This window comes from Salmo salar, chromosome ssa18 (genome assembly GCF_905237065.1).
Source record: "Salmo salar chromosome ssa18, Ssal_v3.1, whole genome shotgun sequence".
NCBI lineage: Eukaryota > Metazoa > Chordata > Actinopteri > Salmoniformes > Salmonidae > Salmo > Salmo salar.
This window is the reverse complement of record NC_059459.1, coordinates 17,994,010-18,021,747: the sequence shown is the minus strand read 5'-3', so window position 1 is coordinate 18,021,747 and position 27,738 is coordinate 17,994,010. Positions and strand designations below refer to the sequence as shown.

The 27,738-nt window shown below is 46.2% G+C and overlaps 1 protein-coding gene and 1 non-coding gene across 2 annotated transcripts in view; both read left to right on the top strand.

Moving 5' to 3' along the window:
- The window catches only part of bcl11aa (BCL11 transcription factor A a), a 52,170-nt gene extending 40,334 nt beyond the window's left edge, over positions 1-11,836 (top strand). The window contains 3 exon segments of the mRNA XM_014154599.2: positions 6,466-6,983; positions 6,985-7,167; positions 7,169-11,836. Of these exon segments, the coding sequence (XP_014010074.1) occupies positions 6,466-6,983; positions 6,985-7,167; positions 7,169-8,689 (2,222 nt within the window). The 3' untranslated portion in view covers positions 8,690-11,836.
- A 12,848-nt stretch (positions 11,837-24,684) lies between these two features.
- Positions 24,685-24,737, top strand: LOC123728821 (U7 small nuclear RNA). The gene has a single exon (XR_006760593.1). It is a non-coding gene; the product is annotated as a U7 small nuclear RNA (small nuclear RNA).
- The last annotated feature ends 3,001 nt before the right edge of the window (positions 24,738-27,738 follow it).

Here is a 27,738-nt window from a genome sequence, read left to right as displayed (position 1 = left end):
GGTGTGTGTGGGTGTGTTAGTTGGTGTGGGTGTGTGTTACTTGGTGTGTGTGTGTGTGTGTATTTTAGTTGGTGTGTGTGGGTGTGTGTTAGTTGGTGTGTGTGTGTTTATTTTAGTTGGTGTGTGTGTGTGGGTGTGTGTTAGTTGGTGTGTGTGTGTATTTTAGTTGATGTTTGTGGGTGTGTTTTAGATGGTGTGTGTGGGTGTGTGTGTTTTAGATGGTGTGTGTGTGTGTTTTAGATGGTGTGTGTGGGTGTGTTTTAGATGGTGTGTGTGTGGGTGTGTTTTAGATGGTGTGTGTGGGTGTGTTTTAGATGGTGTGTGTGGGTGTGTTTTAGATTGTGTGTGTGGGTGTGTTTTAGATGGTGTGTGTGGGTGTGTCTTCACAGCTTGGTACAGTGGAGATATTTTAGGCCTGTAAAGCGATCTGCTCAGAGTGGTGTGTTTCCCTTGAGAGATGCAGTAAGCAGGGGAAGTTTCAGCACACGTTTCCTTCCATCCAGTCTCATGTTTCACTATCAAACCTCACTGACTTTCTGTGTGTGTGTGTGTGTGTGTGTGTGTGTGTGTGTGTGTGTGTGTGTGTGTGTGTGTGTGTGTGTGTGTGTGTGTGTGTGTGTGTGTGTGCCACCTCTGTGTGTGTGCCAAGCTTTCTGCCACCTTCGCACATCTAACACTGCCCTAGTGCCTCAGTAGTGTCCTCAGCTTTAATCAGGTTTAATACTTTTTTTACATTTACATTTAAGTCATTTAGCAGACGCTCTTATCCAGAGCGACTTACAAATTGGTGGATTCACCTTATGATATCCAGTGGAACAACCACTTTACAATAGTGCATCTAAATCTTTTAAGGGGGGGGGGTTAGAAGGATTACTTTATCCTATCCTAGGTATTCCTTAAAGAGGTGGGGTTTCAGGTGTCTCCGGAAGGTGGTGATTGACTCCGCTGTCCTGGCGTCGTGAGGGAGCTTGTTCCACCATTGGGGTGCCAGAGCAGCGAACAGTTTTGACTGGGCTGAGCGGGAACTGTGCTTCCTCAGAGGTAGGGAGGCGAGCAGGCCAGAGGTGGATGAACGCAGTGCCCTCGTTTGGGTGTAGGGCCTGATCAGAGCCTGAAGGTACGGAGGTGCCGTTCCCCTCACAGCTCCGTAGGCAAGCACCATGGTCTTGTAGCAGATGCGAGCTTCAACTGGAAGCCAGTGGAGAGAGCGGAGGAGCGGGGTGCGTGAGAGAACTTGGGAAGGTTGAACACCAGACAGGCTGCGGCGTTCTGGATGAGTTGTAGGGGTTTAATGGCACAGGCAGGGAGCCCAGCCAACAGCGAGTTGCAGTAATCCAGACGGGAGATGACAAGTGCCTGGATTAGGACCTGCGCCGCTTCCTGTGTGAGGCAGGGTCGTACTCTGTGAATGTTGTAGAGCATGAACCTACAGGATCGGGTCACCGCCTTGATGTTAGTAGAGAACGACAGGGTGTTGTCCAGGGTCACGCCAAGGTTCTTAGCACTCTGGGAGGAGGACACAATGGAGTTGTCAACCGTGATGGCGAGATCATGGAACGGGCAGTCCTTCCCCGGGAGGAAGAGCAGCTCCGTCTTGCCGAGGTTCAGCTTGAGGTGGTGATCCGTCATCCACACTGATATGTCTGCCAGACATGCAGAGATGCGATTCGCCACCTGGTTATCAGAAGGGGGAAAGGAGAAGATTAATTGTGTGTCGTCTGCATAGCAATGATAGGAGAGACCATGTGAGGATATGACAGAGCCAAGTGACCTGGTGTATAGCGAGAATAGGAGAGGGCCTAGAACAGAGCCCTGGGGGACACCAGTGGTGAGAGCACGTGGTGCGGAGACAGATTCTCGCCACACCACCTGGTAGGAGCGACCTGTCAGGTAGGACGCAATCCAAGCGTGGGCCGCGCCGGAGATGCCCAACTCGGAGAGGGTGGAGAGGAGGATCTGATGGTTCACCGTATCAAAGGCAGCAGATAGGTCTAGGAGGATGAGAGCAGAGGAGAGAGAGTTAGCTTTAGCAGTGCGGAGAGCCTCCGTGACACAGAGAAGAGCAGTCTCAGTTGAATGACCAGTCTTGAAACCTGACTGATTTGGATCAAGAAGGTCATTCTGAGAGAGATAGCAAGAGAGCTGGCCAAGGACGGCACACTCAAGAGTTTTGGAGAGAAAATAAAGCAGGGAAACTGGTCTGTAGTTGTTGACATCGGAGGGATCGAGTGTAGGTTTTTTCAGAAGGGGTGCAACTCTCGCTCTCTTGAAGACGGAAGGGACGTAGCTAGCGGTCAAGGATGAGATGATGAGCGAGGTGAGGTAAGGGAGAAGGTCTCCGGAAATGGTCTGGAGAAGAGAGGAGGGGATAGGGTCAAGTGGGCAGGTTGGGCGGCCGGCCGTCACAAGACGCGAGATTTCATCTGGAGAGAGAGGGGAGAAAGAGGTCAAAGCACAGGGTAGGGCAGTGTGAGCAGGACCAGCGGTGTCGTTTGACTTAACAAACGAGGATCGGATGTCGTCAACTTTCAAAATGGTTGACAAAGTCATCCGCAGAGAGGGAGGAGGGGGGGGAGGGGGAGGAGGATTCAGGAGGGAGGAGTGTGTGTGTGTGTATGTGTGTGTGTGTGTGTGTGTGTGTGTGTGTGTGTGTGTGTGTGTGTGTGTAAGTGAGTGTGTTGACATGGAAGTAGGGAGGGTGTACTATGTTAGAGCATGTGTGATGGCAGTATGTGTGTGTATAATGTGGGGTGATATGATGTATCTTTGTGTATAATGTGGGGTGATATAGTGTATGTGTGTGTATAATGTGGGGTGATATGGTATATCTGTGTGTATAATGTGGGTTGACATAGTATATGTGTGTATAATGTGGGGTGATACAGTATATGTGTGTATAATGTGGGGTGATACAGTATATGTGTGTATAATGTGGGGTGATATAGTATATGTGTGTATAATGTGGGGTGATATAGTATATGTGTGTGTATAATGTGGGGTGATATAGTGTATGTGTGTGTATAATGTGGGGTGATATGGTATATCTGTGTGTATAATGTGGGTTGATATAGTATATGTGTGTATAATGTGGGGTGATACAGTATATGTGTGTATAATGTGGGGTGACACAGTATATGTGTGTATAATGTGGGGTGATACAGTATATGTGTGTATAATGTGGGGTGATATAGTATATGTGTGTATAATGTGGGGTGATATAGTATATGTGTGTGTATAATGTGGGGTAATATGGTGTATGTGTGTGTATGTCTGGCACAGTGTGTGTGTGGGAGCTCACTTTCTCTCTCTCTTCCTCCTTCTTCCTCTCTTGTTCTCTGATGGCTCATTGCTGCTTACATGGCTCGGACATTTCCCAGTGTTAAAAGCTGGCAGCATGTAACATTACTGCTCTCTCTTCTCTCTCTCTCTCTCTCTCTCTCTCTCTCTCTCTCTCTTTCTCCTATCTTTCTCTCCCTCACTCCTGTTTCTCTCCGTCTGCGATCTAAACAGACTGCTGCCAATCTCTACAGTCATCTGTCTCTCTCTATGTCTCTCTGTCTGTCTCTCTGTCTCTGTCTCTGTCTGTCTGTCTCTCTCTGTCTCTGTCTGTCACTGTCTGTTTCTGTCTGTCTCTCTCTCTCTGTCTCTGTCTCTCTATCTCTGTCTGTCTCTCTCTCCCTCACACATTCTGTCTCTATCCACCTTCCTCAACTCTTTCGCTGAGCTCTGGGTAGTCTTCTTCAATGAACTGAGCAATGCCTGAATTACAAGCAGGCTGTTAGGGCACTCGGAAGCCTAGATTTCAGACACTTCCAATCATTTCAACTTTTTCCAAGGCTCTTGCACATCAATAAATGTATATGTGAGAAGAAACAACTCTCAATGAAAACGAAAATAATACATAGGGGCAAGGTGGCATCAATTAGCAGACATTTTTGACTATTCTAATTGTCCATAATTTACCAGCTAATGCTAGTCTTCCCAATCTGTGGGTGGTGAAAGATAAGTGTGTGTGTGCGTGCGTGCATCTGTGTGTGTGAATTCTTCCAGTGCTCAGACAGCGTGCTAGACCCAGACAGAACACAAAGGGGTCTGAGTGTCTTAACAGGATTATTCTACCCAACCGCCGAGTCTCACGCCTTTCACTCACTCACCCCCTTCTCACACAACCCAGTAGCAACTGTTAGCCTCTCACGTACACACATGCTCACACACGTAGAGTCTTTCTCTCTGCACACCGTTCTACCTCACACACTATATATAGTATATCCGCCACAAAAAGAAGAGAAAAGGTTGTGTAAGAAATATGTCATTGGGAAATATGACACCTCACACACACGCACGGCTTCGCGCGCGCACACACACACACACGCATGCATGCACACACACTGAGACACGCACACACACGGATACACACACAGCACACTAACTGATGGCTTTTTGTTGTTGACAGTGTTGACCCTTAGTTTTTTGGATCTGCAAGTAAATTGCAGTTGGGGAGGATAAAAGCGGGAAGGTAAACCATAAATCCCTTTTAGTGTTGTCTCTCATTTTCTGGGTTCCTACTGCTCGTCATTAGCATGAGTATGGAAGCTTTAGTGACTGACCCCTCTGTTGATTCAATGGACTATACAGCCCTTTATCACAAAATTGCTTTTTATCTGGAAATGTATCCTGGATAATTATTGCCAATGTGATATTTATCTTGTCTGGCATGCTTGCAGAGCTAAATATTTGGCTTGTCATTCTGAGAATAAAGTAGATGGATACATTTTCTATTTAATTTGCATCAAATTGCTCATTTTAATAGGCAAATAATAAAACGTTAATTTCCTGTATATTTTTTCCTTTTTAGTGAAATTATATGGTCTAAGGCTCACCTGTTAGAGCTTCTTCTTCAGGCTCGTTTGAGGCTCGCCCTAGTCTCGTTTGAGGCTCGCCCTAGTCTCGTTTGAGGCTCGCCTTAGTCTCGATTGAGGCTCGCCCTAGTCTCGTTTGAGGCTCGCCCTAGTCTCATTTGAGGCTCGCCTTAGTCTCGTTTGAGGCTCGCCTTAGTCTCGTTTGAGCCTCGCCTTAGTCTCGTTTGAGGCTCGCCTTAGTCTCGTTTGAGCCTCGCCTTAGTCTCGTTTGAGGCTCTCCTTAGTCTCGTTTGAGGCTCGCCTTAATCTCGTTTGAGGCTTGTGCGAGTCTCCTTGTGTCTCCTGTGTCGTCTGAGAGTGCTACAGTAATTATTCTGAAAGGGAACCAGCCTGTAGAGGGTCCCTGGGTATATGCGCTGAATGACTCACAGGTGGACCAAGATACCACAAAACACCCCACTCTCGTTGTGTTTTACGTTTCAGCATTAATCTGTTTACTGTCTAAATGTTTGTATTTCTGTGTGTGTGTGTGTGTGTGTGTGTGTGTGTGTGTGTGTGTGTGTGTGTGTGTGTGTGTGTGTGTGTGTGTGTGTGTGTGTGTGTGTGTGTGTGTGTGTGCATGTGTGGGCATTTAGGAGAATCTGTGTATTTAGGCTAGCAGAGCAGTGGAGCAGAAATCTTTATTGGATAATCAGTACTGGGTTTTTCTCATAGCCGCGTGTGTGTGTGAGCCCGCGTGCATGTACATGCCTGTGTGTGTGACTGTGCATGAGTCTGCATCCATATAACTGGTTTCATATTGAAAGGCTTTCAGCGGCGGCCCGTTTATGATCTAATCTTGCAAATGAGCTGATGGAGGAGCGGGCTGGCCTTAATGAGATTACACATGCATTGTGAAGCGGACCACAGGTCATTGTCAGAGAGCCATTCAAAGTCAATTATTGATTTAAATGTTCCTTTGCTGTCACAAGCGGCGGAATACTTCACTGGGCCGCGATTGAGAGGGCAGTTCTATTTATGCACCGCAAGAGGCTTTTCTTTTTGTGTGTGTGTGTGTGTGTGTGTGTGTGTGTGTGTGTGTGTGTGCGCACCACCATTCAGAGTAAAGGATTATAACACAGTTATACTGTCTGTGTCGATGTGACTTCTGTCTAAATGAACAAATCCAAAATTAGAGGCATACACTTCTTAGTCCTCCTTAGTACTGTAGTAGTATCTGCTATGCTTAGTGGGGGTGTGTTTCTCGGGTTAGGGGTTATTTCTGTACATCAATGGGAGTGGGTTTTCTGCGGAGTGTGTTCTCTGCGGGGACAGCGGTCATTGTTTGCTTTGTAGCAAGCTGAGAGGCTGCTCACAGTCACCCGGGATAACAGTGTCCCATAGTAGGCTAGAGGAAGCTACGACCTCCCGATTTTTAGGGGCTTTCTTAAAATATATTTGATCCATAAGACAGTCAAGCACGAGTCAAATGCAGCACAGCTGAATGGAGCTGAACTCTCTAACTCATTTCCTTTGGGATCAGTAATGTATATTATTGAATGAATTGATTGATGTTGTGAACATGAGTCTAACTCTGTGTCCCCTCTTCCTCTCTGTCCCCCTGCAGGTAAGGAAGAGCCCAGTACCTACACCTGCACCACCTGTAAACAGGCCTACGGCAGCGCCTGGTTCCTGCTCCAGCACGCCCAGAATACCCATGGCTTCCGCATCTACCTGGAGAGCGAACATGGCCATGGCAGCCCCCTCACCCCCCGCATGGGCAGACCCTCCTCCCTGGGCGGGGGTGCAGACTGCCCCTCACAGCCCCCCCTCCACGGCCTCCACCTGCCCTCCGAGGCCAGCCCCTTTAGCCTCCTCCGCATCCCAGGATCAGGCTCGGGGGGCCGGGACGGAGGGGGTGGACAGCAGCGTTTCCCCCCGACGCCGCCGCTCTTCAGCCCCCCTCCGCGCCACCACCTGGACCCCCACCACCTGAGCCCAGAGGAGCTGGCGCTGGCAGCCCACCATCCGAGTGCCTTCGACAGGGTGCTGCGCCTCAACCCTCCCATGCCCCTGGACCCACCATCGGCCATGGACTTCTCCCGCCGGCTGAGGGAGCTGGCGGGCAACACCTCAGGGTCCACTCCCCCCCCACTCTCCCAACCGGCCCAGCCCTATGCAACGGCTGCTCCAACCATTCCAGTCCGGTGGAGGAGGTGGAGGATGTGGCGGTGGGGGCAAGCCTCCCTACCTGTCCACCCCCCCTCCCCTTCCTCCCTCCATGCAGTCCCCTTCGGGTTCCCATACCACCCCCAGCACCCCGCTGCCCCCCCTCAGGCCCCCAGCCTTCCACTCCTCTGAAGACCAAGTCGTGCGAGTTCTGCGGCAAGAGCTTCAAGTTCCAGAGTAATCTCATCGTGCACCGGCGCAGCCACACGGGCGAGAAGCCCTACAAGTGCAGTCTGTGTGACCACGCCTGCACCCAGGCCAGCAAACTCAAGCGCCACATGAAGACACACATGCACAAGTCGGGCTCGCCCAACGCCGAAAAGTCAGAAGATGGGCTCTCTGCAGCCTCCTCACCCGAGCCGGGCACCAGCGAGCGAATGGGCAGCGCCAGCAGCGCCCTCAAGTCAGTGGTGGCCAAGCTTAAGAGTGAGAACAACCGCCTGCGCCGGGAGAATGGCGAGGAGGAGGAGGAAGAAGAGGAGGAGGAGGAAGAGGAGGAAGAAGAAGAAGAGGGGGAAGAGGAGGAAGAGGAGGGGGAGGAGGAGGAAGAAGAGAAAGTGGATGGAGCTAGGAGGAACAACAACAGCTACCACTTCAGCTTGAGTCTGGAGGCAGCGCGGCACCATGAGAACAATGGCAGCATTGGGAACGGGGAGGTTGTGGGTCGTCTGGTAGGAGGAGATGAGGGTTCCATCCCTCGCTCGCTGCCTGAAGTGATGCAGGGCATGGGGTTGGCGGCCAGCATGCAGCACTTCAGCGAAGCCTTTCACGCACACAAGCGCAGCGCGCTGGGCCAAGAAAACCACACACACCATCACCAAAACCGCGAGCACACACAACGGCAGATGTGTGACAAGGATTCAGCGCTGGAGTCGGACCGCGGCGAGGGGGGCTGCATATCGGCTGTGACCATCAACGGGCGCGGCACATCCCCCAGCGAAGCTGCCTCGGTGGGCCTCTCCAAGAAGCTGCTCCTGGGCAGCCCCAGCCCCCTCAGCCCCTTCTCCAAACGCATCAAGCTGGAGAAGGAGTTTGACTTGCCTACACCCACCATCCCCAACACAGAAAACGTCTACTCCCAGTGGCTGGCCGGATACGCTGCCTCCCGACAATTCAAGGACCCCTTTCTGAACTTCCCGGGGGACTCCAGACAATCGCCCTTTGCCTCTTCTCCCTCGGAGCACTCGTCGGAGAATGGCAGCCTGCGCTTCTCCACCCCGCCTGGGGAACTGGATGGGGGGGTGTCGGGCCGCAGCGGGACGGGGAGCGGGGGGAGCACGCCCCACCTTGGGGCTCCGCTGACTCGACCTGGCTCCAAGGACAGCAGCCGTCGCAGCGACACCTGTGAGTACTGTGGCAAGATTTTTAAGAACTGCAGCAACCTAACGGTGCACCGGCGCAGCCACACGGGAGAGAGGCCCTACAAGTGTGGGCTGTGCAACTACGCCTGCGCCCAAAGCAGCAAGCTCACACGCCACATGAAGACACACGGGCAGATCGGCAAGGACGTGTTCAAGTGTGAGATCTGTCAGATGCCCTTCAGCGTGTACAGTACCTTGGAGAAACACATGAAAAAATGGCACAGTGACCGCCCCTTGAGTGCCGAAATTAAGTCGGAGTAGTGGGGGTTTCATCAGCCCTCCCTCCCTCCCCAGTCCCCTGTACATTCTCCCTTCTTCTTTCACCAGTCCGGTGGAAGCTAAGACAACGTGCTCTGGACCAGCACACCCCGTTTCCATTACTCCTTGAATGCATGATCTGTATCGGGGCAATACTATTGCATTGACGCAAAACTTCGAGCCTTTCTCTTGTGCAATAATTTACATGTTGTGTACTTATTTTCTTTTTCGATTATCCTTTCCCATTTTTGATAATTAGACAGCATGCATGGTATGTTTTGGCTAATTAAAAAAACAATGAAATTGTCCCTGGTTGGTTAGTTGTTGAGTAAAATGTGTTGCTGTTTTCTTGTTCTGTTTTTATTTCAAAAAAGAAAAGACAAGAATGAAACGACCATGCTGCATACCACATATCATGTACAGTCTTCAGCTTAACCCTCTCTGGACGACCTGGGAATCGCACTTAACCTTCATCTTTCGAAAATATGTTCTGTCCCCATGGGGTTAAAGAATCATCTATGAATTGGCTTGATTACTAAAGGCAAAGCAGTGACAGCCTTTGGATTACTTCAAAAAGACGAGGATGATTTAAGATTTGAATTTGTACTATCATTTGGTAAAACAAAAAAAAAGAGTGCCTTTGATATCTTGAAACTGCATTGGTTAATAATCTTCCTATCTGCTATGTATTATAGTATCTTTAAATTGTGAAGTTTTCAGCAGGCACGGTACAGGCAGTATTGTGTATAACTGAACTGTTTGTATATTTAATTTCTGGTACGGAGGTACTGAACACAAAGATGCTCTGTAATGTACAATCCTAAATTCGTGGGACTTTTATAGTGTTGTGAGGACTTGAGAGCTGGCATGTATTTGCAGTAGCACAAACCTATGATGCTGCTTGGATTTAGCAGTGCGGGTGCAGGCAGTGTCTAAGCTCCCAGCACACCAGACGATACGAGGACATTCAAATGAAAACAAGCTAGTCAGAAAAGTTACAAATAATTAGAAGCTAACAGAATGGTTGGGGGGAGATGTCTTTCTTCTTTTTTTCCTTTTTTCTTTCTTTTTTTGACAATACATTTAAACGTTCTATCCATCTATGAATTGCCTAAACTTAAAAGAAAAGAAGAAAATCTTTAAGAAAGGCAGTTGTACCCATGCCAGGGCTCTTGAAAAGGAGGTGGAGACAATATAATCATACAGGGGTTTGTAATACAGGGCAGATGTACCTTTATTAGCTTCCTGTTTTTGTACTGTTTGCTGTTTGTGTTGACGTGAAAGGAGTTTTTTTTCCTCATTGAGTTGCAGACATCCGCCCCAGTCGATGGTGAAAGAGCACTTGTCACTCTGCCTCAGAGTCTGTACAGATACTCTAAAAATGTCTAACGTTGGTACAACGTCGGTACAGCGGTCGAGTCTAAAGTTAGACTGTCATTTATAGGACAAAACTGTCCTATAATTGCACTGTTCAATTTTCCCAGTTTACAGGTATACGCTTAAGGGAAAACTTGCTAAAATGCTGACTGATGACTAAAATTCCGTTGTTTTATATAGTGACGAATACAGAATCTGTTGCCAGCCACTCCACCCCCCACCCCTTGACCCTTATCCTTCACCTCTGACCATTGTTATTTAACCCCAAGAAACCCCAGCAAAGCACTCAGTGGTGTGACTGGGTAAAAACTCCCTCAGCTAGATAACAAACTTGCTGCTCACACTGCAAGATATTTTTTTTTGTACAAATCTTTTTCTTTTTTTGGTATAGATATTAAAATGACATTTTTTTTTATAACACGTCATTATCTTTAGGGGAAACTGTATTTAAGTTTGTTGTTGTTTCTCTTTTCCTCTCTGTCTTGGTGGTGTTCAAGACCCGATCACAGTATATATAGATTGGAGAAAAAAAATCAGTGACTTTTTATTTTGCCTTGGCTCTTCGCGGCTCTTCAGGTTGAATAAAATTTGCATTGGGGAAAGGCTTAAGATTATATATGAATATATAACAGAGAACTTAAATATAGGAAGATGCACACTCATGTCAATTCCTATGCTTAAACACATTTATGGTCTACTTTTTTCTGTATGTCTAGAATGGTATTTGAATTCAATGTTCACTTAGCGTAGGCACTATAGTATTTATATTGAGGCTCGTATTTTTAACTGTTGCTTGTTCTCTTCAAAGGTATTTACGTACCTTTTTTGGTAGTGAAAAAAAAAACAAGCTGCCACGGTATATATTTTTAATTTGGCAGGATAATATAGTGCGAATTATTTGTATGTTTAAAGAAATGGAAGAAAACCCAATAAAAAAAAATATTAAGTATGTGGCATTGGGCGCAGTGGGCCATAAGATGGCTGCCACGCTGCGCTGGTTCCTGCTCTCACCGGTGGTTGTACATATCTTCTTTGGTTTGGTTTGGACCTCCTCCCCCTGCTGCCATTCTGTAAGCATTAATGCAAGCTGACGTCGGGCTGTTTTGTTTTGTGCTTCTGTCTTTCCCACCTATCCCACCTGACTACATTCCAACATCTTAAGAAGAAAAAAAATGAACTTACTTCATATGCAGTACATCGATTTAAAAAAGCGTCAAAATAAATGAATTTGAAAAATAATCAATGTTTTGCAGGGTTTTTTTCATTGCCAAATACTAAATGGTGCTTTATATTTAGATTGGATATACTTTCATATGCAAAGCATATTTAAAAATGAAAATGAAATGGAGACGTGGAGAAGCCTGCTTGAGTTGAGACTTTTTTGTAAATGGCAATGCGGAATATTTTGTTATCAGCATTTTCTATTCTTGTTCTGAGAGCTGTTTGTTGTAACTTGAACTTCACCTTTATCTTTTACTATGGGAGTTACTATTTATTATTACCTATGCTCTGTTCAAAACAGAGGCATGGAATGAATCATTTTTTGTTTTACTTTTTCTTTTTGGTTATAATATTATTTCTTTATTTTTGAAAGAGTGGCCCAAGGTCATTGGACAAATGTATCTCTTTTTGTTGTATTTTGTTTCTGGTCTCTGTTCAGTTGTATTGGGAAAACCACTGTCTGTGTTCTGGCAGTTGTCTGCATTATCCTGTTCACACACCCATTTTGTCCCTTTATTGAAAAACAATTAATAAAAAAAAACGAAAGTATAATTCTGTTGTTTGTGCATCTTGTGGCTAGATATTTGGAGCAGACCAAGTGTGTGGATGACGTGGAATGGTAACAAATACATCAAACACGTGGTTTCCAGGTGTTTGATCCCATTCCATTTGCTCCGTTCCGGCCATTATTATGAGCCGTCCTCCCCTCAGCAGCCTCCTGTGATTCATGCGTGTGTGTGTGTGTGTTTGTTTGTGTGTCACGATTGTCTAGAGTATGCATATGGCCTATATGAAATGGGGACCATATTGGTGTCATGGTTGCCGTCCCCAGCCAGTCATACTGCTTCTACAGCATGTGTGTCTAAATGAGGTCATACAGTCTTGAGCTGTACTCGGACTTGCTGAACTTTCCCACATGCCTCCCCTTGTTCCTCCTCGCCCTTCCCTCCCCTCTGGCACTGCACTGGTTTGTTTTGCCCTGAAGGGGAGAGGGGGAGTGACAGGCTCACCAATGGATGTACAAGGGTCATGTGACATGTGCTGTGTCACCTAACCTGTTGGGCCAGGATAGCCGAGCCAGTGTAAGTGTGTGTGTGTTTGTGTGTGGGTGCATGTAGGTAGCAGCTGTAGTGGCGTGACTGCAGACAGTTTTCACGCTATCTCTGAGCACATACATGTTACATACAGTACATGTCACTCCTCAATGGGACTCATGGTGCTGGTAGTGTCCCCTCCCTCTCCCCTAGCCTTTTGGGGGCCCTAAGTGAGATTTGGTTGGGGGGCCCCCCCACCTTGCGGGCAAAACAGTTACTGGCACCCCTCTTGATGGCAAAGATCATTTTGTTAGTTTTAAAGCTAATTTCCTGCAGTTCTACACATGTTGCCAAGATTTATGCCATTTTAATGATATCTGAATGAGATTGACTAACAAAATCAATGGGGGACCCTTGGTGGTCAGGGCCCCTGGGTACATGCACTGCATGCCCGGTCGGTATTCAGCCATGATTACTACAAGTTTAGATAGCTGGCTAGACTAACTTATCAATGTAAAAAATTTTATCTGACATAACAAGAGCAAAACTGCTGATGCACAACCACATTTTGAACCTGCACCTTGTGTATTCTACTATTCTGACTCCCAGCAGTAAGTTGAGTTCTTGAAAGAAAATGTAATAATTGGATCCTCCTCGTGGCCGAGGGCCCTAAACGGCCACTAATGTCGCTTTTGGCTGAAGCTGGCCCTGGCAACCACCACTCTTTCTATGTATCAGCCCACCAAAGTTGACTTAAATATCATTACCTCTCCCTGTTTACTCAGACTTATTGAAAAGTAATACATCTGTCAAAATCCATCCATCATAATAGCCTCCACCAACCGCCACCCATTCCAACTCAAACATTAGATCCCCCTTATAGGAGAGACAATGACACCTGGCAGCTGTGTTCCTCTACTAACGCTCACTTAGCGTATTAGAACCATTATTCTCCACAACAACAAGTGTGTGTTTTGTTCTTCATAAACAACAGCCACTTGTTTTGAGGCCCTGTTTCATGTGAGCATGTGGGTGAGCCACAAAGCTTTACATTACTTCCTCATTTTTCAGTGCTCCTGGAGCCATAGCAGCAGCGGTCGCCTCTTTTCTCCTTGTTGAACAATGCGACCGGCCAGGCAAATAAAACAAATCAGCTCTGTTTTTTCTATCTCCCTCTGTGATATATTCATTGTGTTATAAACTCACAAAGCATTCAGGCCTTTGCAGCTTTACTGGGGCTCCAGAAGCTAGTTTACGTTTAAAGCATAATGCATTTGTCACTGTTATAAAATCTATACAAGCATGACCCACAGTCCCTATAAACTCCCATGGATGTTTCTCCCGCCAGTGTTTTACCGTTGAAGATTCTCCAAAGACTGAAGAAAGCGTGTTTTCACAGGCTGTGGTTTTGTTATTTGGCCTGGGAGCGTTGATGAATAGAACATGGTCAAAGTTTGTGTGTGTGTGTGTGTGTGTGTGTGTGTGTGTGTGTGTGTGTGTGTGTGTGTGTGTGTGTGTGTGTGTGTGTGTGTGTGTGTGTGTGTGTGTGTGTGTGTGTCTGTGTGTCTGTGTGTCTGTGTGTCTGTGTGTGTCCGTACTCACATGCATCTCTGTGGCTATATTGCACACATTAAAGTGCCTGGCTTCTTTAATTAAATGTATCTACCATGTACAGCAGCCTACATGCTTATCCTGTGCATGTCTATAACGTATGAATCTGACCACAGTGGTATAGTTGAGATGGACACAAAGTAAATGCTACTTAATAGCCACTCACTGACCATTACTCTACACAACCACTGAATAATGGACGCAGGGCAGATACATAAAGCTAAGTAAGAGGATGACTCTAACTGCTGATCTAAGGTCAGTTATGTGTTTTCCTTGCTAATGGTGAAGGCTACAGTAGGATTGGGAAATATAAGCAGATCCTAGATCAGTACTTAAATGGAACACTCCCAATATGGTATTGATATTGGAATTCTTGATTAATGAGACAGATTGATCCCAAGATGGCTATTGTTGATATTACTGTGATTTTGTGCCTCATCCTTATTGAACATTTAATAACCATGTAATAAACAGGTGTTAAACGCTCACAAAAAGCCCATCTTGGGCCAATCATAGCCTCCACTATCTCACAAAGGCCCAAATCCAGCCGAGAGGGAGGCGTAGAATTCAGAGACGGCGTGCCACACACATCCAGTCAAAACACAGCCATGCTATATGTGAATATCTCACGTTCAGCTTTTGGCGCAGGACAGAAACAAGAAATCATTGATGTCTGCAGTTGATGACAGTCCATTGGGTTCAATACTGGATGTCAGTTAATCTTGATGTAGCAGCTGGTATTTTGGGGTCATGTTCTTTGGTGTGATTGTGACTTGTCAGGCTACGGAGGGAAAGTTCAAAGTTCACCGCCTTATCAGTGCCCCTGGCCTTGACTGGCCATCACTGTGTGACTTCATCATAAATCCTTTTCTGTAGCTCTCTGTCTCCCTAGGTCTCTCTCTCTCCCTAGGTCTCTCTCTCTCTCTTCCCCTATCCCCCACTCCCTGTCTCCTCTTCCTTTGGCTATCCACCTCTCTTTCTCTTTTTCTCTCTATTTCTCTCTTTCTCTCACTCCTTACTCTCTCTTGACCACGCTCCCTCCTTCCCTCCTTCTCTCTCTCCCTCCCCCCCTCTCTCTCTCTCTGTCTGTGGATGGCGTGACTGATCATTTTTGGCCTTGTCCTGGCCAGGGCTGTTTGCTGAGCCCAGGAAGGTTAAAGTCTATAGATAGACAAGGAGCCTAGGAATGCAAGGTGTTGACACCACAGATAAAGTTGAGACTAGGCTGCTGCAGGGTTGGAGGGGGGGTGGGGAGAGAGGGGAGGGTAGGGGGGAGATGTCTACAATCACGACGACTCCCTCCCCCACTCTCCATCTGTGTCTCAAGTTCAAATTCATTGTCAGGGGAGGAGGAGTGAATGGGGACCGGAATGCAAACAGCATAGAGACCTCTTGGACACCCCTTGTGTCCATGTCAAGAAGTAGACAAAACAGACACTATCTGTCCCCTATGCCTTCACACTGACTCCGTAAAGTACACCCTTCTGTGCTGTGTCTCAATGGTTGGGTCTCATCCAGGGCTTATCTTTCTACTGTGACCCCCTCTTTCTACTGTGACCCCACTGGAAAATCCACTGGCTAGAGCTGGATAAAAGACAGAAGCTAATCTGTGTGTGTGTGTGTCTGTGTTTGTATATGTCCGTGTGCGTTTGTGTGTGTCTGTGTTTGTACATGTCCTTGTGCGTCTGTGTGTGTGTGTGTGATAAAACCTCCGTATTCCAGAGAATTAGTATGTTTTAACTACACACACCCATGGCTGGTGGGGTTAATTGCAGCTGCACAGATGAGGGGGCCAGGTCACCTTCGCAAGCTGAAAACAGAGGGAATGCATGAGGACAGCTGAGCTGACCTAATGTGTGTTTGTGTGTGTGTGTGTATGTGTGTGTGTGTTCAGCTGAGTGTGTGTGTGTGTGGAGGGGAGGGAGCAGGGCAGTAATACCATCTGTGTTGTCTAGAACTCACTGTGTTCTGTGTTAAGGTTAAAAGGTGACCCTTCTGTGCTTTGTTTGCAGCCCCAGACTGGTATGGCGCTACACACCCACACACACTCACACACACACCCACACACATACATACGCTCACACACACACAGTCACACACCCACACACACACCCACATATGCTCACACACGCTCACACACCCACACACACACACACACACACACACACACACACACACACACACACACACACACACCCACGCACATACATACGCTCACACACACGCTCACACACCCACACACACACCCACATATGCTCACACACCCACACACACACTCACACACACCCACATACGCTCTCACACACGCTCACACACCCACACACCCACATACGCTCTCACACACGCTCGCACACCCACACACACCCACACACCCACATACGCTCTCACACACGCTCGCACTCCCACACACACCCACACACCTACATACACTCTCACACTCGCTCACACACCCACACACGCTCACACACACATTCACGCTGACACACCCACATACGCTCTCACACTCGCTCACACACTCGCTCACACACGCTCACACACGCGCTCACATGCTCACTCGCCCACACACGCGCTCACACCCGCTCACACACGCGACAGAAGCCTTCTACGGACAGTTAACCATGACCTATGATAGGGAGGTATTCTAACTTGAAATGTACAACTTCAAAGTCTCTCAATCTCCCCTCCCGTGTGTGTGTGTGAATATTTGTGTGTGTGTGTGTGTGTGTGTGTGTGTGTGTGTGTGTAGTAGCAGTTACAGGTCAGTCCTGTGGGCCTTAAGATTGGGTTTCACATGACTGTGCACCTTTGTTACCCAGCGGGGGAAGAGGAAACGTCTGAAACATTGTGTGAAAGAGTGTGTGTGAGTGAGTTAGTGAGTGGGGGTAGGGGGCATGGCATGTCTGAGTTTAAGTGAAGAATCAGTGGTCTCCACCGCCTGCCTCTGTGCTGCTCCAGTCGGTTGAGGTCCTGTGTGTAATCTGGTCATCCATGGGAAACTGTGTCCCTGTGGTTCTTGGTAGCCATCTTGGATCAATGTAAAGATAGGGGTGTTTGTTGAAGTCTGCATACTATGTGATCACACAAGAACAACAATCCCTGCATCTCAGACCTTTTATGTCTCAAAATATGTCTAGATCTCAAAATATGTCTAGATCTTTTTTTTTTTTTTTTTTTTACCACATACACATATTGGACATAGGGGTATACCTATAAAATAGTTAATTATTCAACTTTGCGGTAGTCTGTTCCTCTGTACGGTATGTCAGTATAGTTGTTATTTTGCTGTCTTCACAGGTGGGAAGGAACTAAGTCAGGTCACCAGGTTTCTGCTTTGTGAGTAGTGGATGAGAGGGATGAGGAGAGAGAAGAAAAGAGAAGAACTGGTATGTTCCCTCCTTCCCTATACCCTCAGGCACATTGTGTTCCAAACGGACACTCACACACACACACACACACCACATGAACACACATGCTTGTACAGACACACTTGGCCCGGTGAAACTTTTCTCACCGTTTCCCAGAAGACTGTTTCTATGACACACACCCTTAGCCCCTGAGCGCCGGTTGGTCACATGCTTGACCTGTTCTACTGGCCGGGCCACACGTTTGCACAAATAAGCACGAACACACACGCACACTCTCACACGGCATACACACGCACGCACACACACACCTGTTATCGACCTCGCCCGCCAGTGATCTGAGTGCTGAGTGACGCTGAAAGGCTCTCTAGGTAAGTAAATACGTCCGCACGCAAGACCTCACACACACACACACACACACACACACACACACACACACACACACACACACACACACACACACACACACACACACACACACACACACACACACACACACACACACACACACACACACACACATTCTAGCCATATCTGTGTACTGTAGTATTTATTTGCTCAGTGCTGTTGTTTAAAGACACTGCTGATTGGGGAGTGTTTATCATTACAGTGCAATTGCTGCTACTATTAAAACCTCATCTAGCAGATTACAATAGGGAAGGTCTTTTGTCTGGCTACGCTAACACACTGGTAACAATTACCCCCAGAATAACAGAATTATCACAGAGAGACACCACTACACCACTCACTGAGGCAAAGGGGAGAGGGTGTGTGTTCATGGCGTGAACCACACACACACGCACACACACATCCCTGACTCTGATCTGGCCACAGCATAAACAGCCTGTTTGGGATTAAAAAGCAGTTACATTTCCCCATATGTAAATTAGAATCATTTTCCTCTTACTTCTCACTTTTTCCCTCCATCTCCTTCTCTTCCTCCTTTTCATCCTTTCATTCTCTTCTCAAATGGTCATTGATTAATAATGAGAACACTTAAAAACTCCAACCAAAGATAATTCTATTTATTTTAACTTCAACGCTGTTTTATATTTCTAAGGGGATGTGTCCAGGTCTATTGGGACGGAAGCTATTCTACAGTATATTCTGGAAGGAATGAACACATCTATTGGTGGGAAACCTTCATTCAAGAGTCTGTGGACATAAGTTTCCCTTTGAACAAGCTGAGAGGAACAGTGTCACTCAACATGTGTGTATTGTCCCCAGCGCTTTACACACACAGGCTTGCACAAACACACACACACGTACAGCCCCCCCCCCTCGGCTAATGTAGTGTTTAACTTATGAGGAAGTTAGTGTGGCATGAAATGATACGGTCACAATTTCCCTGCGTAATTCCATAGAACAGGTCATAGAACAGGTCTGTACACTCAAACGCTCCACAGAAAGCTTTGAAACACCTGACACAGATTTAGTTGAATGGGATTGATTGTGACTCTGATAAATGTATGTGTTGGAGCTCTATTCAATAAGCATTTCCGACCACAGGAGGTTGGTGGCACCTTAATTGGGGGGGGGGTGATGGTGGTAACGGGCTGGTGGTAATAACTGGAGCAGAATCAGTGGAATGGTATCCAATACATCAGACACATGGTTTCCAGGTGTTTGGTGCCATTCCATTTGCTCCGTTCCAGACATTATTATGAACTGTTCTCCCCTCAGCAACCTCCACTGCCTCCGAGCCTTGATAGCCAGTGACTGATTCAGACCAGGGGAACTAAGTAAGTTCCATCATCTGAGCAATCACGGACTTAAATTGCTCAGAACCAGAGGGAGAAGAGAAAACTAGCAGACGCTACAGACGCGTGAGGACCAGGGTTACCTGTGACTGTCATATCAATGGATTCATCTTGTTTGTTGTCAGTGAATGACTTAAATTGGGGGTATGTGGATGTGTGTATGTGTGAAGGGGGTATATGGTGGCGGTAGTGGGGGTATGTGGGTGGGGTGGTAGGGGTATGGGTGATAGAGGGGTTTGGTGTGCGTGTGCGGCGGTCTTGCAGTGTCCTGGGGGCTCCCGGGTTTGAATGTCAGTTTCTCTAATAACAGGAATCGGTGAAAAGGTCAGCCTCAGTCGCCTGACCAGCACGGTGGAGGGGGGCTGGGAGGGGAGGGGATGGATTCTGCCATGCCAGGGGCGGAAATTGATTGTCTAGCAGAGGGAGAGGAAATGAGGAGAAAAAGAGAAATGGAGAGCTGATGAGTGTGGAGTGCTGGAAAAAGAGAGGGAGGTGGAGGAGGGTGTAAGGGCCAGGTTCAGATATGCATGCCTGCTTTTTAAATGATTGTCTCTCCTTTATTACTCTCCTCTTTCAGTCTGTCTCCATCTCTCTATCCATCTGTCATCTAGCATACAGGGACCTGTCCAAGGATACTGCCTACACACACACACACACACACACACACACACACACACACACACACACACACACACACACACACACACACACACACACACACACACACACACACACACACACACACACACACACAGAATCAGGAAATACATCTACTGTATATTTAATTCAAGAATTTCATGTTGCGTATCAGTTCCAAATCCCCTTCAGTTATTTTGTGAATTGTATAAATATAATGTAACAGATGGAAATCAGGGTCAGGTCAGTTGTATTACTCTTTAGATGACTCTCTGTTGTAGGTGATGGGCTGGCTGCTTATAGGTGCTTGGGTGCTTGTACTGGTTGCTGGTCATCATCAAATACAGCCATCTCAGTCCCTCATCGCTCACCTCCCTTCTCTCTTTCCTTCCTCACCCCACCCTCTCCCACTCCATCCCTAAGTACTATCCCTCCTTCCTTCACCCCTGAGTCTATCTCTCTCAGCCGTAAAGCCCTGTGGCTCAGATTACAGCAGAGCTGTGTGGCTGGAGCAGGTCAAGTGGTCTTTACAAGGTCAACACTACCGGAACACTCTGAGCCAGGATGGGGGAGGGGGAGATAGGGGGACAGAGAGGGTGGAGAGAAGCTTAACCTAGCGTGCTCTTCACCCCGTACCAACCAGATCCAACACAGGACCTGCAGGCCATTGATACACAATCTATCATCTACACCTTCCTTTGACTATACATAGAAGGGGGAAGAGAGAGGTAAAGAGGGAAATATATACACTATATATTCAGCAGTATGTGGACACCCCTTCAAACTAGTGAATTCGGCTATTTCAGTCACACTCATTACTGACAGGTGTATAAAATCGAGCACATGGCCATGCAATCTCCATAGACAAACATTGGCAGTAGCACGGCAGCTGCGCTGCTGGTGTAGTGGTATTGTGGAAGATTCTCATTCTTTCGACCTGGGTTCGATTCCCGGGCGAAGCACTGATTTGTGGTCCCGAGTCGTGCAGTAGTCTAAGGCACTGCATCTCAGTGCTAGAGGTGTCACTACAGACCCTGGTTCGATTCCAGACGGTATCACAACTGGCCGTGATTGGGAGTCCCATAGGGCGGCTCACAATTGGCCCAGCGTCATCCAGGTTTGGCCGGGGTAGGCCGTCATTGTAAATCAGAAATTTGTTCTTAACTGACTTGTCTAGTTAAATAAAGGTTCAATCAAATAAAAAAATAGAATGGCCTTACTGAAGAGCTCAGTGACTTTCAACGTGGCACTGTCATAGGATGCAACCTTTCCAACAAGTCAGGTCAGCTGTAAGTACTATTATTGTGAAGTGGAAACGTCTAAGATCAACAACGGCTCAGCCGCGAAGTTGTAGGGCACAGAACGAGACCGCCAAGTGCTGAAGTGCGTAGGGCGTAAAATCATCTGTCTGCGGTTGCAACACTCATTACCGAGTTCCAAACTGCCTTTGGAAGCAATGTCAGCACAAGAATTGTTCATCGGGAGATTCATGAAATGGGTTTCCATGACTGAGCAGCTGCACACAAGCCTAAGATCACCATGCGCAATGCCAAGCGTCGGCTGGAGTGGTGTAAAACTTGGCGCCATTGGACTCTGGAGCAGTGGAAATGCATTCTCTGGAGTGATGAATCACGCTTCACCATCTGGCAGTCCGACTAACAAATCTGGGTTTGGCGGATGCCAGGAGAACGCTACCTGCCCGAATGCATAGTGCCAACTGTAAAGTTTGGTGGAGGAAGAATAATGGTTTGGGGCTGTTTTTCATGGTTTGTGCAGGCCCCTTAGTTCCAGTGAAGTGAAATCTTAACGCTACAGCATACAATGACATTCTAGACGATTCTATGCTTCCAACTTTGTGGCAACAGTTTGGAGAAGGCCCTTTCCTGTTTCAGCATGACAATGCCCCTGTGCACAAAGCGAGGTCCATGCAGAAATGCTTTGTTCGAGGTTGGTGTGGAAGAACTTGACCGGCCTGCACAGATCTCTGACCTCAAATCCATCGAACACCATTGGGATGAATTGGAACGCTGACTGCGAGCCAGGCCTAATCGCCCAACATCAGTGCCCGACTTCACTGATGCTCTTGTGGCTGAATGGAAGCAAGTCCCCGCAGCAATGTTCTGACATCTAGTGGAAAGCCTTCCCAGAAGAGTAGAGGCTGTTATAGCAGCAAAGGGGGGAACAACTCCATATTAATACCTATGATTTTGGAATGAGATGTTCGACGAGCAAATGTTCACATACCTTTGGTCATGTAATATATATATATATATATATATATATATATATACAGAAAGTGATGGAAAAAGAGAAAGGTGAAAAGAGAAAGAGAGCGGTGAATATGACTAAATAGAGATGAAAAGTGAAAGGTCCAGGGAGAATAAGAAGCAGCTATGACAGTCATCAGGTATTACACCGTTAAATAATTCAGATGAAAGGAGTAGCTAGAAGAAAGAGCAGAGTTAACTGTGAGCCAGCCAGCCTGGTCATTAAGTCCTTCCCTTAGCTCCCATATCAATACATTAGCCAAGACAAGCCACATGTATTTTACATGTTCCTCTCAGCCTCGGATTGATGTGGGCATAATGATGTCCTTTGTTTCTGTCCGTCGGGAAGGAGCGAGATACTGTGTGTGTGGGGTCTGTGTGTGTGGGTGGGTGTGGGTGTGTGTGGCTGGTGTGTGTGAAGGGGTCAGGCAACAGATGGTAAGGTAAAAGGCCTGCTAGCTATCCTTAGGTCACACCCCTGACCTGAAATGGTCTGTAAAGCCATGAGTTCCTGAGTGTGTGGTGTGTTCATGTATGAGAGACATAGGGCCGCTGTCCCTCTTAGTCTCCCTTCCTTCCCTGACTCTGTTCCATCTCCATACTGATGACGCAATTTCTGGGCTGGCATAATCTCATCCATTAGACCATGAGTGATCCAGAAACCTGTGTCTTTTTGTTTATTTTGTGTGACTGTATAGTACCTCCACACACCACAGTCCCAGCTGGCAAAATACTGGGGTAGTTGTGGTTTAGGATTGTTTTCCCATTATCCTGGCTGACCAAGTGTGTGTGTGTGTGTGTCCAGAGCTGGGTCACTGAGGGCCTGGTGATTATCTGTTCTGGAATCTGAGGGTTCACTGCCATGGTCACTCTGAGATGAGCCGTTTGAGCGAACGGCTTTTAGAAGCACCGCAAGGCCATGGAACACACACGCACGCACGCATGCACGCACGCGGGCGCACACCCACACACACACACACACACACACACACACACACACACACACACACACACACACACACACACACACACACACACACACACACACACACACACACACACACAGCTATTACCGGTCACTCATTCTAAGCCACATGACACCACTACTTCTCTGATCTCTCTTTCCATCACTCTTTTTCTCTCTTCTGGCTTCTCCCTCGCTACCCCTCTCCCTCTCCCCCCTCTCCCCCTTTCGCCCTCTCCCCTTCTTTCTCTCCCTCTCTCTCCCTCGTCCCCTTCCCCTGGCTCTCTGTAGTACCCTTGCTCAGGTCTGACAAGGTTATGGCAGTGTGTTCAGTGAGTATCTATTGATTTCCTCCACCACAGATCCCTGCAGCCGGGGGGGAATTTGCTGCTTCAGATAACACTCTGTCTTTATTGTTTATAACTGCAGCCCCCTCTGTTCTCCCCTGCCCCCCCCCCCCAGCCATGTCCCGTCGCTGCCCCTCTGGGGTGAGAGGTGGATTGTCACACTGTCCTCTCTCTCCCTCTCTCATCCATACGTCCAGGCCCCCTGCCCCTTGTTAACGACCCGACAACTAGCTTGTCACTGACGGCCAGGGCTGTCCTCTCTCTTCCTCTCGCTCTCTCTCCTTCCCTCTCTCCCTTTCTTTTGCTCTCCTCTGCTTGTGGACGGTGTAACAGAAAAACAGAAAGAGTGAGGTGCAAACACCAAAATTTCACAAAAAGTTGACAGTACACTACTAAGAACGTATGACAATAGTCAATAAACAAAATGTGCTTTATTCTCAAATTTGATACCCTCAAATGTCTTGTTTCCATAAAAGCAGTTTTAGTAATGCAATTGTTTTAGTCATGGTTTTGGCTGATTCACTTTTGGTAGGGAAATCAGCTCTGATTGGGGGGTGGGGGTTGGAGTCTGTGAGCGTTGGACCCCAGACAGACAGAGGCGTGAGTGGCGCTGTGCCAAAGCCAATAAGAGACGGCATTAGAAGCCAGAGGGAGGGAGATATTCATGCATTATTCATCTGTAGACTCCGGGGACACTGTAGACTCCGGGGACACTGTAGACTGTAGACTCCGGGGACACTGTAGACTCCGGGGACACTGTAGGCACCGCCAGGGTGTGAAGGGAGTGAGAGAAAGAAAAGCCCAAGAAAGGGGTACAATAAAGATGCTTCTTGAAGAGGAATTCACACAATTAATGTGTGAAAGAATCTGATGTAGCATGTTGGACAGCTGGAAATCATTTCAAGAAAAAGATCATTTTATTTTATAAGTCATGGTAAACACCCTCATACCCACATGAAAAAAATACTATAATTTACTATAGAATACTACAGAATTCTGTAGTACACTGTAGTAAACTGTAGTAAACAGTAGAATACTATACTACACAATATATATTTAATTTTAATATTCCTCAACCCCCCCCCCATCCCAATTTGTACCACCAATGAGTGAGAAACCTACATGCCAAGTATATACCATATATTGTATTCCGTATAGCAGTGTTTCCCAACCCTGGTCCTAGAGTAGCCCCAACAGTACACATTTTTATTGTAACCCTGGACAAGCACATCTGATTAAACTTGTCAACTAATCATCAAGCCCTCAATGAGTTGAATGAGGTGTGTTTGTCCAGGGCTGCAATAAAATGTGTACTGTTAGAGGTACTTGAGGACCAGGGCTGAGAAACACTGCCATATAGGTTATAAGCGCTGAACCTATTCGTTCAGACACCAGTCTTACCTAATTATAGGTTATGGAAAATGTGCTCTTTTGGTATTTCTTCAGTAGGTTTCCTCCAGGGGAAAGCCCCCACTTCCATGTCAAAGTTAATAAGGCAAAAACACTACAGTAAATACTACAGTATACTACAGTAATGTCAGCAAAAACACTACAGTACACTACAGTAATGTCCGCAAAAACACCATAGTGAGTACTATAGTGTGTAAATATAGCAACACTACAGTATTTATACCATAGTAAACTATAGTCGTTTTTCATGTGGGTGACCAGGGAAAACTGCATGCTCTAGTTACAGACCAATATCCAATCCACATCTGCGTTTTGGATCATAATCTAGTTTAAAGTGGTGGAAGAATGAAGACTTCTGGGAAGTAAGAATCTATGAAGGTAGATAGCAACATTACTCTCCCCAAGGACACTCATGAGAAGTTACTCTTAACAAGGCCACAATCAAATTCAATCTCCCGCCGATCTGCTTCTCCCAACAGACCCACATGAAAAAATACTATAGAATACTATGGTATAGATACTATAGTATTCACTACAGTGTTTTTGCACTGTAGTATTTACAGTTAACTATAGTACAAATACTGTAATAAAGAAAACTGTAGTATATACTAAAGTAATTAATTATACTGTACAATTTACTGTTGTGTTTTTGCTGACAGTAGTATTTACTGTAGTGTTTTTGCAGAAATTACTGTAGAATTTACTGTAGTGTTTTTGTTTTATTATCTTTTACATAGACATAGTGTCTTTATCCATGAGGAATTCTACTGGAGAAACAGAACAGAACACATTTTCCATAACCTGTAGGTAGGTAGGACTGGGACAGTTCAACGCTTCTGTTCTTTTCTATAACCTGTAGGGAACTTCTTCTTCAGCGGGGTTTAATGGCTGTTGGCATCCAATATGTTGCATTACCGCCCCCAACGGAACTATAGTATAGATCCATTACACTATGTAATATAAAAATACAATAAACAAATAAAAAAAACAGCCTTCCAACTAACCCTACACTCATTAAAAACCCACTACCCCATTCCACTACTTTGACCTTATCTGCTCCTACTCCATGCCAACGGTCTGGAAGGACGGGACACCAGCACTCAACACACCCTGGAACTCTTCTGAATTCCAATCTCATACACCCAAGTATATCTCTGCAGCTGCCACCACAACATCTATTTGCTGTGAGTTTATGTTCTATTTCTGCAGTACAGTTGATAACCATTACTATGAACGCTAAGAAGCCAACCTTACTGAAGCATGTTGTATATCACTCGTTTGCCTATCCCTCTGTGCTGGCACAGATGTAATACTCACAGGGATCCCCTCAAGATCCCTCCCCATTAGCCCATCATCCTCTACTTTTACCTCTACCTCTATCCTCTTCACTGCCTCTACAGAGGATAATTCTGCACTTACAATAAAATAGAAATAACAATATTTTTTTTCACATATTTTTCTTGGTAACATGTTTTTTCACGCCAAACACTTGTGTAAAAAATGTAAATAATAACCCAAACTTTTTTTTTCGGGTCTCAGGACACTAGTTATAAAACGGTTGTGTTTTTGCAGATGTAGCGTTTTTACTACAGTGTTTTCACCTGGATAATACTGAGGCATTTACTATAGTGTTCTAGAGTATACCACAACATTCTATAGTAAGTACTACACATGATTGAGGGATACTACAGTGTGTACAGTATACTACAGTTTACTACATAATTCTATAGTAAGTACTGTAGTATTCGGTAGTAAACTGTAATATTTTTCATGTGAGCACACATGTAAGCACGCACACACATGCACGCACACACACACACACACACACACATTCTCAAGAGACAACGGAAGACGTCAACCCAAACGTCCTTCGCTCTTTGCCTCCCATGCAAATAAAGGCATAATTCATAAAAGCTGCCATCTTATAGAAAGGCATCAAACTCTTAAAATGGCCATCAAGATAAGAAACGCGAAGGACAGAGATTCTCAAAATGATAGATTTATATCCAATATCATCTCCTTAAAATCATTTCAGAGGGAGGCCAAATCATATAAGTTTTACGGCCCTGTCGGCATATTCATATTTCTTATGTTTTTTTTAAATCATGCCATGCCTTTTATTGGCTAGGAGGCCCTCTAAGAACCGGGTGTGCTGAAGTACAGAGCTCTAGTTGAGACAGACTTGCTGATTATTAAGTCTGATTGCAAACTTTACATGAATAACACTTTGTTTCTGTTTCTTTCAACATTTTATTTTACCAAGAATTCACTTGGGGCTTGAATCTCTTTGCCAAGAAAGAATGAAAGTGCAAGTGAACGTGATGTTACAGCCATACTGTGGTTATTAGCACGGTTGGAAGCAAATTGACCAATCAGTTTGCTTGGCAGGAACTAACATTTTTCTATGAAAATATCTGGTTAACAATCTAAAAATCTAGCCATAGTCCACTCTGTACAGTTACAGGATTTGATATTTTGGCTTTTACTGACATGATGCAAGTTCATATGGCTGGTTATGACTTATTTATGTAATCAGTAGACCAGATTAAGCTGGGTTTATGACAAAGCTTTCTTTAAGTGATGTGTAATCCAAGAATGGTCCAGTATCTAATCTTGGCAGTGATACACACACTTGCAAGCACGCACACATCAGGATTCAGTGGTCTTTTTTGATCACTGAGTTATAATTCTGCATTCAAAGTTGTCTTTGCATTTTTATTTCAGTCACATCGCAGAACTCTTATCCAGAACGACTTACAGTAGGTGCATTCAAGTAATTAGCCTGGGAAAACGACATAGTACTGCATTGTAAGTAAAAGTAAGTAAGTGTTAGGGCCATGAACTGTCTGCATATTGTTGGGGGGTGTGGTAGAATGTGAGTGTAACTGTAGGCCTAATCTCGTTCCCAGACGCGCTGTACACAATAGCCTGGAGAGGAAGTTACTGTTGCCCTCGTGATCTTGGCCTATAATATTTATTAAGACACATAAGACCTCTCACATAAGACCTACAGAAGAACTCCCTACCAAAAATATTTCCAATCAGCATTTCCCACTTCTGAAT